The sequence below is a fragment of the Silurus aristotelis genome (genome assembly GCF_946808225.1).
Source record: "Silurus aristotelis genome assembly, chromosome: 26".
In the NCBI taxonomy this organism is placed as follows: Eukaryota; Metazoa; Chordata; class Actinopteri; order Siluriformes; family Siluridae; genus Silurus; species Silurus aristotelis.
Window position 1 is genome coordinate 10,042,956 of NC_139599.1, and position 15,836 is coordinate 10,058,791.

General features: G+C 39.8%; 2 protein-coding genes across 3 annotated transcripts in view; both read left to right on the forward strand.

Moving 5' to 3' along the window:
• The window catches only part of LOC310720668 (uncharacterized protein), a gene marked incomplete at its 5' end in the record, with an annotated part of 579,035 nt that overhangs the window by 487,120 nt on the left and 76,079 nt on the right, over positions 1-15,836 (forward strand). The gene's annotated exons all lie outside the window — the stretch shown is intronic.
• Positions 187-15,836, forward strand: part of gpr107 (G protein-coupled receptor 107) — a gene marked incomplete at its 3' end in the record, with an annotated part of 35,153 nt that continues 19,503 nt past the window's right edge. Inside the window, exons 1-14 of one of the 2 annotated variants that reach the window (XM_083531911.1) lie at positions 187-333; positions 646-768; positions 2,520-2,570; positions 2,649-2,737; positions 3,819-3,928; positions 4,588-4,619; positions 4,697-4,753; positions 5,215-5,340; positions 6,769-6,902; positions 7,039-7,114; positions 7,419-7,492; positions 7,595-7,712; positions 10,784-10,914; positions 11,213-11,256. In XM_083531911.1, the coding sequence (XP_083388037.1) occupies positions 235-333; positions 646-768; positions 2,520-2,570; positions 2,649-2,737; positions 3,819-3,928; positions 4,588-4,619; positions 4,697-4,753; positions 5,215-5,340; positions 6,769-6,902; positions 7,039-7,114; positions 7,419-7,492; positions 7,595-7,712; positions 10,784-10,914; positions 11,213-11,256 (1,264 nt within the window). In that variant the 5' untranslated portion in view covers positions 187-234. The remainder of the gene's footprint in view (positions 334-645; positions 769-2,519; positions 2,571-2,648; positions 2,738-3,818; positions 3,929-4,587; positions 4,620-4,696; positions 4,754-5,214; positions 5,341-6,768; positions 6,903-7,038; positions 7,115-7,418; positions 7,493-7,594; positions 7,713-10,783; positions 10,915-11,212; positions 11,257-15,836) is intronic. The other variant, XM_083531910.1, reaches the window with a different exon arrangement.

Consider the following 15,836-nt stretch of genomic DNA (forward strand, 5'->3'; position numbering starts at 1 on the left):
TTTTAAAATGCATGTCAACGCTTTGCAATCACTGCTTTTATTTATTTTATAATTGCTATAATCATTTATGAAAACACATATACTGTTTATATTAAAATAAATAAGTACTGGCAATCAGACACAGGAGGTGGGGTTTGTGGGAAAACAGGTGGGAATGAAAACACATTTGCGATGCAGGACTGTTTGACCCGGAAGAGATTATACGCTGTTGGCAGCTGAGGTATCATTTTAAAAATGGCGACTGACAAAGGTTATATGTGTATATGTGTTACCTTCATCCTTACGTTACTTTCTACGCCAAGTCAATCACGTCTCCATCACCTGGAGCTTAAGGTATGTTTGTGAATATGAATGATGGTTTGTGTGAGGTGGAGAGAGATGTTTAAGTTTCTAAAGCTCAGCAGTCCTGCACTTACACATTGATGTGGGGATTATATGGGGATTCATGTGTGAATCAAGTGAGAGATGGTGTATATGTAGCTGTGCTGCTGAGCTTGTGTGTGCTTGAGATCCTGAAAGTCAGGGTTCAGCTGCTCAGTGTTGGTTGAGGTGCTGCTGGTTGGTCAGTGAGTGGTGCTGAAGTGAATGATGATGTAAAAAGGTGACTGCTGGCATTAATATTGCAACAATTTTGTCTTTGATCAGGATGATGTCCGTCAGAGGGTTCACCTCAACACGTTCGGGTTTTATAAAGACGGCTACATGAGTGTGAAAATGAACAGCCTGAGTGTGAGTGGAGCACCAGTCGACACCATCGACAGCTCCACAGTGAGTGACTGATTCATTCTCAAACACTGATTTAAAGCTCTCTAATTTATTATTATTTATTTGGTGAAGATCATGGCTCAAACAGGCTTACAGCAATAGGACCTCTGATAAGACCACTTAAATATAGTTAAGTTGTTATGAATGATTATATGAAAGCAAATACAATATATGTTGTAATTGTTCAGTGATCGAAGGAAATCATCCCACCTGAAAGTAAAACTTTTAATGCATTGCCTGTTTGACTGCTCACTTGACTGAACAGGTTTAATTCACAGCCCTGAGTTGTGTACATGTGGCTGTAATTGAAAAAATGGAAAGCATTTTGCTTTCTGTTTAAGGAAACATCCTTTACATGTTCATTGTTTTTCTCATTTCTGCTGAATTCATTGTTGAACCCTTAGTCATTAAGCATTTCTGAAATATTACAAAAAAATTTGTTAAATCTGTTTTGCAAAACTGTTGCAAATAAGCAGTCAACTGTTAACTGTTACATGCAATACTATGTCTTTTGTATGTCACTTATGTCTTTTTCTTTTTTTTGCACTGGCACATAATATTTTTTCTCCATTGGGTGCGATTTCACTTATCTTCATTAAACAAACTAAAAGGCCAAAATCAACACTGCAGTTCATAGACTTTAATAATTAGGTGTGTAAGTCAGAGAGATTTCAACCATCAACAATTTATGGTCGATCCAACTGGTTTTTAGAAAGCCACAACACTTGCACTGGTATTCTGGTTTGTTTTAGTGCTGTGCATCACTGGTCAACTAATTAAGCTGTTATCAGGTATTTTAAGGTTATTTGTAATTGCAGTTTGTAAAGAGTAAGTGTAATGTTTAAAATCCTGGCTCTCAAAGAGTTAATTACATATCACATTTAAAAGTTGATTATAAGCTAAGCTAGTACACAACCCAAACATCAGAAAGGCTTGCTGTTCAGGTTGCATACTTCATTTTGTGCAAAACAACCTGCAGACTCAAGGCTATCGATCGATTATTATATTATTTACATCAAGTCCTGCATAAGTCACATTTATGCCGTACTCACTTGTGCTCTGTAACGTTATGCTAAAAACCAGCTCTGTTTGCAATTTTCATAAGAAAACATTTAGCCTACGTAAAACCTGAATGGAAATGAAAAGGTTCACGCCTTAATTTTATTTATTTATTTTTTTAATAATTGATTTCTGAGTTTGATTAAACTTAAATGAACATCATTCTAAATCATTGTAGAAAAACCAAACAGAATGGTATAAAAAAAAGCAAGGCTGATTTCCCTCTAGCCCACAGTGTGGAGTCATGTAGTGACAGTCAATTCATTCAAACAGGAGACACCCTCTCTTTGAGCCGATATTTGTCCCCCATAAATGTCTGTTTTTCCACAAAAATGCCTTCAGAGATTAAACTTCATTGTGAGCACACACTGACCAATTAAAGCATTAAAAATTGCAAAAGAAATTACAGAACTGTAAGTGTTCGGGTGAAAGACGGCAGCAATGCAGAAGTGTTTTTTGGACATAATTTATAGCATGCCATCACTGATACTGATGAAATAATGTTTGCTAATAGTCTTGTGGTTGAGCTAATGATGGATATTAAATATTAGTTCTATTAGCTCCAATCTAATATCACAAATAGTCATCAGTGGAGGAGCTTTACCAGACCATAGCTTACAGCAACTAATTGTTGCTGTGTTAAATGTTATCAGAGGCATTTATATAGTCTGTTTGTTCTTGCACCTTTGTCACAGATTGGCTTTAGTTTGGACCGCACAAGCAGTAATGGCTTCTCTACTTATCTGGTAAGGAAGAGTCTTTTCTCTCATCTCATCTATGTGATCAGTGAACTGGAAACTGATGTTCGGTTGTGTTGTGTGCAGGATGATAGCTTAGACTACTGCGTGTTAAAAAAGGTTCCCAGCAGTGATTTTGCGGTGGTTCTTCTTCTGTTGGACTTCAAAAACAACCTGTAAGTTCAACTCGAAAAACAGCTTTATAGAGTAGTGTGGTAAGATTTCATGCTACATATGATCTCTTTACATCATTTAGTCAAAGCATTTTTGATGGCTAATGCTTTCTCCTTTAGCCTTTAGTTTTTTTTCCTTATAAAGTTTTTGACACACTGGTACATAGCGTTTGACACACCGGTATATCGACTGAAGGACAGCTTAAACAATAACTTCTCTAAATACTCCTTAGGACCTAAGTGTCAAGTGAGCAGGTGTCTGAGTCAGGCAGGTCATGTGAGCAAACAATTGTATATAAGAATTTATTTGAATCAGCATTTTGTGGCCAACATTATGTAGAAACCTGACCATCACACCCATAGGTAGCTCTTCCCTAAACTGTTCCACAAAGTTGGAAGCACAGAACTGTATAGCATTAAGATATCCTTCCTCTCAAACTAAGAAGCATTTTTCAGCAAGAACTCTCCTGTGCACAAAATAAGGTTTGCAAAGCCATTTTATAATAGGGTTGGATTAGAAAAACCTGCTTACATCCCTGACCTAAACCCGACTGAACCCCTTTGGGGTGAATTGGAACACTGACCTCCAACTGCCTGACCCAACATCGGTGTCTAATGCTCTACTGGTTGAATGAGCACAAATCCCCACATCCACACTCCAAAATATAGTGAAAAGCTTCCACTAAATGAAAGTTATAACAACAACAATGAAGGAGAACAAAATCTGTGATGGGACAAGCACATGAATGTGATGTTTAAATATATAAAATATGGTGTACTTTTGTGTGTGTGTGTGTGTGTGTGTGTGTGTGTGTGTGTGTGTGTGTGTGTGTGTGTGTGTGTGTGTGTGTGTGTGTGTGTGTGTGTGTGTTTGCATGTATGCAAAAATAAATATTTGTGAGGAAGATTCAAGTTTCATTATTTAAGTTCTCCATGAACTGAAGAAACAAACATTTGACGCCCGTAACAGATTACTGATGTTTGAAATATGAGTAGCAGTGTGTAACTTGCTCCTTTTCAGCTTTAGAAATATTTGGTAAATATCTTTGTTTATTGTTATTGATCATACTTTTTTGCATATCAGAGTGAGGATGAAGACATCTGCAGAAGAGGGAGTGTTTCCTCACATCATTCCTCTGGTGCCAGACACTGCAGCAGGCAAACAGAAGTCACAAGAGAAACCTCAGTCTGTTGGTACATCTGCAACTTCTGACCATGTTCACTTCTTCTATTTATTACATTTTATTACAGTTTACACAAACATTTCTACAAAACATTTTCTTAGCTGAAGCTAAATATATTATTAAAAGTGAAGACTCTCTGAACAGTTTGATTAATTTAAACAGACTAAAAATAATTCATTTGAACTCTAGTTCTACTTTGTAAATAACCAGTTTGCTAAAGATTGAACACACACATTTAGCTTGCTCTTATAGAGATGATATTATTTGCATCATCCAAAACAAATGAAGTTATGAGCACCCAAAGGCAGCATACATAAAATAGTGTTATTCTAACACTAGCAAAACTTCACTGGCACTACAGTCTAATGGCCAACAAAGCTGAATTTACATTACCATTTGTGTTATATTTGTTTTGCACACGTTTTGCGTAGCTTGAACAGCAACATGTGCTAATAGATCAATCAGATCCCTTTCTTCTGTTTCTTTAGCATGCTGAGTTTCTTGGGGTCTGAACAACATATAGGCTTTTACCTGCTGATAACGATGCAGTTTAGCTCTGAAATCTAGTGGCGTATTCTAGAGAAAAAAGTCCATCGAAGAAAGTGACATTGTTTAGTTATCACCTTGCCTTTATTTTAAATTGCTTTGTGCTGTCTGTGTCATTTCCAGCTGAGTCTAAATCCAAGCGGGACATAACTGAGGTAGGAATATTCATTTGGGTGTGATGTGTTTCAGCTGCTTTTGACCTGGGATACTGATTAAATTTAGTTTCTTACAGAATAAATCTGATGTCTCATATCCCCTGCAAAGCAAAGGCAATAAGTACTCTTTTCAGGTGGGTCCTTAAATCATTCTAAAGTAATGCTGCATTAAGTAAAATTTCAGATGTAAAAGAAAAACGTCTACCCTCCCATCTAAATTGGGGCATTAGTTTCAGAAAACCCTAAGAATTGAGCATTTCTGCTTTTGTGATATTTTAGTCTAGTAGGTTCAGCACAAATCTAAAATAAACGTATCGAAATCTCTTTATAGTCTTCTCTAACATTTGAAATGACTGATAAATGTTCCTTCTTTCTGGATTTATTCGAATAAATTCTACAGACACACAGACACACAGACACACAGACACACAGACAGACACACACACACACACACACACACACACACACACACACACACACAAAGAGGGTTTTGCCAAAATAAGCATCTAACTTAGCAGAAAGCTAGACCTTTGGCCGTTGGAATAATTGATTTGTTTTAATCCCTGAACTCTTTTGATTGGCTTCTGCTTTTCAGTTTTACTTCAATGTAACGACAGAGGAGCAGCAAGGCCTCTACAACTTCTACTTCCACAACTGCTTCTCCTCCACTTCTGCCAACCAGGATGTGTCTTTACCAAACACACTCACGTTCAGCATTGATGTGAGCAAAACATTTCAATTGAGTCCTTAACTTCTTTAGGGTTGTTGTTATTTGTTAGATTTTCATTTTGTAAGTATAATGTCAGACAGTCTTCAGATGTTGGTCATGCCCGTGACTATACAAAGGGTATATAGGATGAAGGTATGTTATACAGTATTCACACAACAATGAAAAAAGTAATACCAGTAAATGTCAGTATGTTCTAATCAATACACATACTATATGTCCTGAAACGTAGAAAACCTGGATGAACAAATTATTGGAGTGAATGAATCATAGCTGCACACATTGACTCCACAGTGATGTGTTATACACAGAGCACACTTTCCACAACTTGTACAATCCACTATGATTCTATTATATGTTGTTCTCAGCAGATGAACCAAAACATTGGCATGAGTACTTATTCAACCAGACGTTAATGTCCCTGGGGGTTTTTTTTAACTTTGAGAGTACACATTTCTCTCTTGATATCTGATATTATTAAGTGTGATTGAATAAGTAACTCAAAAAGCAGACCAGATGTCATAAATAAACAGCTGCTATTATAATGGAACTGCTTTAGTAATAAAAGAATGTAATACATTTACAGAACATATTGTTCCTTAGAATAATGATCTCAATTCTAAACCAGGCATGTCTGTTTCCTGAAGGATGGGTGGATGGGTGGATGGATGGATGGATGGATGGATACTAGTATTTACAGAATACCTCAACAAGCAACTTATTTACCTGCTGGCATTCAGTATCGCAAATGTCCACTGCTAAAAGCTTTCTTTAAAATATGTAAAAGGTTGAAGGACATTTAAATGTTTCCCTAACCGAATAATGTGAAAACCTTTATCTCGAATGCCAAAGAAATAAACTGTAGTTTAAGGATGTTTTCACATTTGGCCAATCTTTGGGTTTGAAAATAATAATTGCAGGCTTGTTGATAGTAGGAATGCAAGTATATGGCCAGTGTTCTTTAAATGACCCAATAAAGTTTCTGATCTACCAGTAAATAAGTTTAGAGGAAAAACACTCCACACTCTTAATTTCCCAGACCTTAATTAAACCAAAATTAATACAATATATAACATATATTCTGTTTGGACAAAGTATTTATAAAGGCTTTATAATCTATTTATTATACATTTTAAAGCATTCTTAATTAATATTTCTTTATTTTTATCTGAGTCTAACTTTTTGATTTGATTTGGATTTGAACCAATGAACTGTTGATCAGGAGTCCAAAATACTAACCAGTGAGCTACCACTTCCCCCTGAACCATATTAAAGTTTGAATGCAGCTTTCACACTCAACTTAACTGGGAAAATGTACTTAACATTGTTTGCTTCTAAAAATAAAATGAGTTAATATAAGTGAATCCTCTTTTAACACTCAAGTGCTTTTGATGGCAAACTGTGTAATTGCAATGATTTCAGATTAACATAAAGGAGAAGAATCCAGACAGCTTCCTGTCTGCTGGAGAGATCCCTCTTCCCAAACTCTACATTTGCATGTCTGTGTTCTTCCTTTTTTTTGGGACACTGTGGGTCCACGTTCTTCGCACACGCAGGTACATGCAGTTACTGTTGCATAAAAAAAAAAAAAAAAAAGAGTACCACAGATTATTTAAAACCTGTTTTAACCTTGACATAAGGTAATGCCCTGTCTTGCATTGTGTTTTTGTCTTCTTTTCTTTTTATTTACAGAGCCGATGTATACAAAATCCACTGGCTCATGGCAGCTCTTCCATTTACCAAGTCTCTCTCGCTTATTTTCCATGCTGTGAGCATAAAATTGAGTATTTTTTTTTATCACTATTTTGATTTAATTACCATGTTCTGTCATTAATCTAGTTTTTTACAACCCCAATTTTATAAATGAAAAAAAAAAGCTCAGATGCTGTGTAAAATATATGGGGAAGAAAAAAAAAAGAAAGAGAGAGAAAGAATGCAATGATTTGCAAACCTAATTAATCATTGTTAGCCGAGTTCAACCTGTGTGGAAAAGGAGCAGCAGTGAACTAGAACTTTATCGTTGCATATCTAACAGCGTTTATATTGTTAATGGAACATGCTCTGCTTTGCAGATTGATTACTACTACATCTCCAACCAAGGCTTTCCTATTGAAGGCTGGGCTGTGGTGTACTACATCACACACCTGTGAGTGATTTTGAAGTCTATAACTGAAGCAATGTGTTTTTCCATGTTAAAAAAAATAACTGTGTAAACATAGATTGTGGTTTTAAACTGTTTTCTCTGCAGGCTGAAGGGGGCACTGCTGTTCATCACAATAGCTTTGATAGGGACTGGCTGGGCCTTCGTCAAACACATCCTCTCTGACAAGGACAAAAAGATCTTCATGATTGTCATCCCCCTACAGGTACAAATACAATTTTGTACGGATTTTTTTTTATTGCATTATTAAAAGTAAGACACAGACAAACTCAAATGATCCATTTACTCACGATCCAATTAAGGCCTTTAACTATCTTAAAGCCCTTTACATTTTTGTTTGACATAGACAGGTTGATCTATAACACCATAAAAATAATACTTTCCAAACACACTATCACCACATTTCAAACAGGAAAGGTCTCAGAGTTGATTCTTGATATCATCCCACCTCTACCTTGAAGCTGTCTGTCATTCCCACTGCACACTTCACTGCTGTCACACTGTCCTCATACATGTCCTGCCTATTCTTAAAAAATTGGTTCCAGAACACTCCACTCCATTTCTCAGGCATCACCTACCTTCCAAAATCTTCCAATCTTGTTAAAAACTCCACTGCCATCTCTCCTTAACATCTCCATGATTCAACTAGTATGTCATCTGGGCCAACCTTTTCCACGTTTCATCCTCTTAATAGCTGCTCTCACTGCATCCTTGCTAATCCTTTGCACTTCCTGCTTCACCATTTTCACATCATCCAACTCTCTCTCTCTCTCTCTCTCTCTCTCTCTCTCTCTCTCTCTCTCTCTCTCTCATTTTCCTTGTTCATCAGCTGCTCAAAATACTCCCTTCATTTTCTCAACACACTCTCCTCACTAGTCAAGACATTGACATACAAATCCTTTTCTCCTTCCTTTGTGTCCAACTTTTCATACAATTCTTCATATGCTTTTTCCTCAGCTTTAGCCACATCCTTCTTCACCTGTTGCCGCATCTCCTTGTACTCCTGCCTGCTTTTTTTTATCACTCTGTCCACCCCAATTCTGTTTCACCAACCTCTTTCTCCTTATGCTCTCCTGCACTTCATTTGTCCACCACATCTCTTTGTATTAATTTTTATTTCCAGATGTCACACCAAGTACCTTCCTAAATGTCTTCCTAATCACTTCTGCAGTAGTTGCCCAATCATCAATCTCACACTTCAGTCTTCCTTCATTAATTTCCACCATCTTGTTCTTTCTTTTAGTCCTCACTCTCCTCCTTACCTTCTTCACCTCCAGTGCACTCCTACAGACCACCATCCGATGCTGTCTAGCTACACTGTCCCCTGCCAACACCTTACAGTTCCCAATCTCCTTCAATTTGCATCTTCTACATAGAACGTAGTCCACCTGTATGCACCTTCCTCCACTCTTATACGTCACCCTATGATCCTCCTTCTTCTTAAAATACATATTCACCATTGCCATTTCCTTTTCACAAAATTTACCACCATCGGCACTTCCACATTCTTCTCCTTAAGAAGGTTATGGGTAGGTATGGCCTTATTACCTCTGTTCCCTTCACCATCATGCCCATTGAAGTCTGCCCAAATCACCAATCTTTCATTCCTAGGTACACCTTCCACCACTTCATCTAACTCATTCCAGAATTTTTCCTTCTTCTCCATCTCACAGCCCCTTGTCATGCATAAGCCAAACCTCCACTCTCCTACACTTCTCCTTTCTCTGCTGGCTCTGTAGACGTCTTCCTCCTCTCCTTCCCCTCCTTTGGCCAACAGTAGCCCAAATCTGTCTATAAGCCTGAAACTAATTAACTTTACAAAGGCTTCAATGAAAGACAGTGTCTATTACACGGCTTGTATCTAAACAGTAGCCTACCAAGAAAGTCAGTGTTCACTGTCTTCTTTCCTTTCACAACAATTTATCTCGAGAGTTTTCTTTTGGCATCGTCGTGCGTTTAAAAAATTACCATCGGTGAAGCTTTTCTTCCGATGCCGTGCAGCTCAGAACACAGGTGAAGTGCGTTTTTTTTTTTTTTTTTTTTTTTTTTTTTTTTTTTTTTTTTTTTTTTTTTTTTTTTTTTTAATGCCCGGTTGTTTTCAGCGTGACGAATGATTCGCATTTCCTGTAGACAGTCCGAGTGAGTGGCAGGTCAAACGTCAGAGGAACATAATCCATATTTATGATGTGGTGCGGCCTGATTCAGTGGGAGCACGTCTGATTTAATATAAAGAGTTTCATTGGTTCACCTGAACCCGTTCGGCAATTTCATTGGTCTAATGTTATGGGGCTCAGTTTTTTGGCATGAAGCTTGTGCAACCGGGAAACCCCCCGAAAAATCCATAAATTAGCCGCTTCATTGTTTAAGCCGCGGGGTTCAAAGCGTGGGAAAAAAGTAGCAGCTTATAGTCCGGAAAGTACGGTATATATGTAAAGCATGCACAGGGATTTTGCATGTGCTCATTCCACATAAAGCAAATTTTTAAGAGTGTAAAGTCACATTTTTCAATGAGGCCGCTGTATCAGCACTTCAGCAGTGTCGTCAGTAGCAGCCAGAAATAAAGCTTTTTTCTTTATGCTTTTTTGGAGTAACGTGTCAGGTTGAAGGTTTTTACAGTTTCACTGACAAGTTGTGTTTTATTATCTTTACTGTATGTAGCTAAAATGCAAGTATTCACTTGTATGGAGGTAATGTAAGTTTGACATCATTTAATTTAACTAAATATTGATGTATATGTCCAATTAATTAAAAATGTAGACAAATTGCTCTGCTACATAAGGAATAAAACATTTTGGGACATCCTGCTGTAAAAAATAAAATTCTCATCCCAATCATTGATTGTTTGTATAACAGCACACCCTGTCATGTTTCACTCTTTCTGGAAGCTTATTAGCCACAAAAGCAGGTTTTGTATACTTTTAGATTAGTCATATCTGTATTACATACAGAAGCTATAGTTAGACTATTGTTGTTATGGCTACATGTTGGTGGTTGTTATTTCACTCTGTTCTAACTAAAAGAAATGCATTCATTTTTATGCACTGTAGCCTGTATATAATTCTTGTTTTCTGTGCGAATTAGTACCATTGTTATATTTGTTAAATGGTGCTGTATTAAAAGGCATGTACAGACCACATGTATTTTGCTTATAAATGATTTAAATTTGTATTGTTCAATGAAATGATATATAGAGCAGAATGTGATGTTCAGATACAAGATAAAGTAGTGTAACGTATGCTCAAAGCTGCAGTGATCTGAGGAGAGATTTGTTTCAAGGTCCTGGCAAATGTTGCGTACATCATCATTGAGTCAACAGAGGAAGGCTCCAGTGAGTATGGATTATGGATGGAGATCCTGTTCCTTGTGGACCTGCTGTGCTGTGGCGCTATACTCTTCCCTGTTGTCTGGTATGAGCTCCTGTTCTACTTTAGCATGCTCACTTTTGTACGTCGCTCTGGATAAGAACGTCTGCTAAATGCCGCAAATGCAATGCAAATGCTTACAAGCTGCCACATGTTTCAGAGAGCTTTGTTCTCTCACCTAGATCTATCATGGATTTGGTTAGGGCCTGCTGTTTTTATTAGAATATTGATGCAAAGACTGATGAAGTATGAATGATTATAGTTTGCTTGAATGAAAGCTAAATATTCATGATTCTGTAAAGCTGAATGTTCTCGGTTTGACTGCTGTAGGTGTGTTTTGCAGGTCTATCAGGCACTTACAAGAAGCATCAGCGACTGATGGGAAAGGTAAGCCAGGAATAATATTTTTGTTGAAATAATGCTTCATAAAGTGATGTTGTGCAAAATGTTCATGCTTTTTGTTTCATTAATTAGTTTTGTGATTCGCCTGTGGGTACCAAACATCCATTTGTTCAGAAAACACATAAGCTTAAGGTTTGACAAAAATGACTTTAATTTGGAGGTGGATTGTGTAATGGTTGTTTTTAGATCTATTGCAATTGTTTATTCTTCATTTCCAGTTCTTTACCCTGGATGAAGTATCACAAGATTCTCTGTACATTTTCATACACAGATGTCATACTGTAGCAACTCGCTCGCGCAACGGGTGGAACACATGCACCAGGAGAGCGGTTTCAGTGGTTTTGTGGTGTTTTATTCACAGCAAACATGAGTGATTGAGGAAAGGGGGAAGTGAAGATGTGGAAAAGTGTGCTTTACAGTCTGCTGGTTGTCGCCGGTTTAAGCTTGGAGGCGGGTTAGAGTGGCGCCGTCCCTGATCCAAGCTAATTGTTGCCGCGACAGAAAAGTAAAGTCAATCCGAGCATGCGCACTCCGTCTGTAGAGGACGTTTTTGAAAAGGCAGGAAAGTTTTCCAGTGATGGTGCCAAGGCAAAAGGCATTAAACAAAAAATTATGGATTTCATTGACTTTTGAAGTGAATTTTCATTTTGGTGCATCCCTGAAATATTATCGTTGGTGTAGCCCTCTGACACAATTCAGGTTTCTCATGTGGTTTCTCATGAGGCAGATTTGAAGGGGATTGTTCAAGGCAAGGAATGCCAAAAGTCCCACTAAGTAACATGCACAGTAAAAGAAAAACGCTATTGTAAACTATTATATTTTTGTTTGTAGACTTGGGTAAACTAAGAGTTTGTGTTTGTGAGGCAGTGCAGTGTTCATTGTTGAAAATGACTGTCCTGTTGTCTTAGAACTGTAGGAGTCAATTTCTGTCATTATGTTGGTGTGTGACATTTACAATAAATCTGGCTGAGCAGAGGTGTGTGTGTGTGTGTGTGTGTGTGTGTGTGTGTGTGTGTGTGTGTGTGTGTGTGTGTGTAAGAGGAAGGGATGGGTGATGTTCATGTGTGCCCATGTGTATGATGTGGCTCTTTGCGGTAACACAGTAAAAAAATGTGGCTCTCGGTCTCTGACTGGTTGGCCACCCCTGCTCTAGTGACTCAGTATGTAGGAAGCTCTAGCTGGCTGAGTGGGATACGAGCCGGGGTTGTCGCTGCTGTAGGTCTCTTCGCTGTAACTGCCATCGCTGCTTCCTATAAAGAAAGGCAAAGAAGAAAACTGGCTCCATTTCTGGCTCCATTTCTTTAGAGCCAGACATTTTCCAACTTGCTGTCTTCTGTAGCGCTGTCCGTTCAGCACCTGTCTGGCACTTGTGTTCGGAGCGCTTGTCTTTTGCTGTGTGCGGGACAATAGGTCGTCACCACAGTTTTTCATGAGATCTGAGAGGGGAGATGCTATAGAGAAGTTAGGCCAAAAACCTTTTGGTAGTAGCCAGCGAACCTTAAGAAAGGACTTACCTGTCTTTTGGATGTGGAGCAGGGGTATTCCTTCACCGCCTCTATTTTCTTGTCATTAAGTTTGTACAGGCTCCTGCCGATGCGGTACCCCAGGTAATGTGCTTCAGTCAGCCCCAAGTGGAATGTTTGTGTGTTTGCTGTCAATCCGGCCTTCCTGAGCTCTCTCAGCACCCCGTGTAGATGATGGAGATGGTCCATTCACGTTCTGGAGTGGATTACCACGTCATCAAGGTAGGCAGCCGCAAAGTGCTGGTGTGGACGCAGGATGTCCATGAGTCCACAAGTGTCTGCTAGTGGTGCTGAACGCAGTCTTAGCCTTCGATTCTGGGGACAGTGCTACTTGCCATTTTGTCAGGTCTAAAGTGGAAATGAATCTGGCCCTTCCCAGGTGCTCCACCAGATCGTCCACTCTGGATAGTGGATAGCTGTCGAACTCTTCAATCTGGTTGAGCTTGTGGAAGTCGTTGCACAACCTGAAACTCCTGTCCGACTTTGGCACCACTTCTATGGGGCTGGACCATGGGCTGGCTGACTGCTTAATTATCCTGTCGTGCTGCATTGTGTCCACCTCCTCCTCGATGGCACGGCGACGGGCCTTTATCACGTCTTTATCTCATGCTGTACAAGGTGGGTCATGCCTGGTGTCGCAGAGAAAACTTATGCGAAATGGTCCACCAACTCACTCACGTCCTGCCAATGTGTGGGTTAATTCCTCTCCCTTTTGGACTAAGGTACACCCTGTGGGGATGTGCAGAAAGCTGACACACCCGGGTTTGTCTCAATACACTTTTTCAACAGGTTGACGTGATACAGTTGTGTGTGTTTTCTCTTACTCAGCTGTTGTAGGAGGTAGTTCACTGGGCTGACTTTCTCGAAAACTGTGTACGGGCTTTGCCAGAGGGCTAGGAACTTGTAGGTCGTGCTAGGGAGCAGCAGCAGCATCCGAGCTTCCTGGTTAGATTCCCTTGGTTGAGCTGGCTGGTTATAGGTTCTCCGTTGCTCGGCCTGCACCTCTTCCATATGTTTCTTTACAATCAGTGCTATTTTCTCTATGTGCCCCTGCATCCCCTGGACCTACTCTATCAATGATTAGTATGGTAAGGGGTGACCCCACCCCCCCTCCCCCCCACGCTTCCTTGTCCACATCCAACAGTCCCTGAGGTCTCTTACCAAAAAGGAGCTTGAAGGGTGTGAATCCTGTCAAAGCCCGTGGAGTGTTGGCACTGGGGGCAACTCTGGGAGGAGCGCTGCACTTTTGCTTCCATGCCAACCAATGGAACCTGTCCCTTATCTTCTCCAGTGTGTTTCTTGATTATAAGTGGCTGCCCATGGGGTGCGTGTGTGTCAGGTGCATCACCGAGCCTGTCTTCTGAGAGTGCACACTCCAGTGCTTCGACTACCTCTTTAGGATTTTTTTGGGTTTGGGATTTTTTTGGGTCTCGCCTTTTGTTCTTCGGGGGGTAGTCCCCTTATAAATGTATATATGGCCACTCTCTTAGTGATTTCCCCAGCTGTTTTTATCTTCGATTGGAGCCATCTCTTTTTGGTATGTAGCAAGTCCTTCATCTGGGCCCTTGGCTTATTATTGGCCTTATATCCCCATTTGTGGATGTCAGCTGCCGCATTTTTTTGGTGATAACCCGTAGTGATCCAGGATTTTTTCTTTTAGTATATCATAGTTTGCAACTGACTCTATGGAGAGGCTGTAGTACATGAGCTGGGCATCCTTTGTGAGGTAGAAAGCTATGAGCTGTGCCCATCCATGTTTTGGCCAGCCCCCGTGTGTTGCGATGCACTCAAACGTGTGTAAAAACATTTGTGGGTTGTCCCTTGCCATTATTTTAGTCAGCAGGTGTTACGCTTCCTGTGCCGGGCTGAGGATGTGATTGACATCATCCACTCAACAGGAGCAACAGTAGTGATTGGGGAGTGGAAGAAGTGAAAATGGGAATAGTGTGATTTACAGTCTGCTGGTTTGAGCTCGGAGGTGGGTTAGGGTTATCAGTGCTGCCACTGTGCCGAGGGTAAGTGAGAGCACATTCCTATACGTACAGGTGGGTATGTAGGGAGCTCTAGCTGGCTGTGGGAGTGGGGTACAAGCCAGCGTTGTCCCTGCTGTAGGTCTCTTCACTGTAACTGCCATTGCTGCTTCCTATAAAGAAAGGGAGAGAGAAAACCTCCATTACTTGGAAGCCAGATATTCTCCAACTTGCTGTCTTCCGTGGCTCCTTTTATACACTCCACTCGGCTTAGGGAGGGTGAAGAGTTGTTGCTCTCCTCATTCGTCTCCAGCCATGCCTTGTTAGGTTGTTCAGCCTTCTTGCCATGTATGCTGCGACTCTTCACAACACACAGCACAGCTGTCCGTTCAGTGGTGCTGTCCGTTTAGCACCCATCTGCCAGTTGTGTTCGGAGCGCTTGCCTTTTGCTGCATGCTGGGTGTTGGGCCGTTGCCACAATACACAGGAGTAGTTTAGTATACCCAGTGTTATTTATTTGAGGATGGATTGGACTGTAGTTAATGTCAACAGTCTGCTACATTGACTCAGGACTACTTTTCGTTTATGATCATCAGCACTGTACCCCGCAACATCTTGTATCTGCTATATATATGGACATTCGGTGCAACCCAGATGAGGATGGGTTCCCTCTTGAGTCTGGTTCCTCTCAAGGTTTCTTCCTTATGCCTTATATCTCAGGGAGTTTTTCCTTGCCACAGTCGCCACCGGCTCGCTCATCGGGGACAAACTTATTTATAAACAACATATTCACTTTTAATCACCACATTATCTGTGTAAAGCTGCTTTGAGACAATGTTCATTGTTAAAAGTGCTATACAAATAAAATGTAATTTAATTATTTGGGATCAGAGTGGAAACCTGAAGGAAAAATAATTGTCATACTTACACTTTAGAAAAACCACATACAGTAATAAATTTGCTCTTCTTTACACTAAGCTTTGTTGTATGCAGTGCCTGTCAAAAGTTTGGAAACGCCTTGCCTTTTATTGTTTTTGAGAGACACGTACATGCTTCTATTGTTTATATGCAA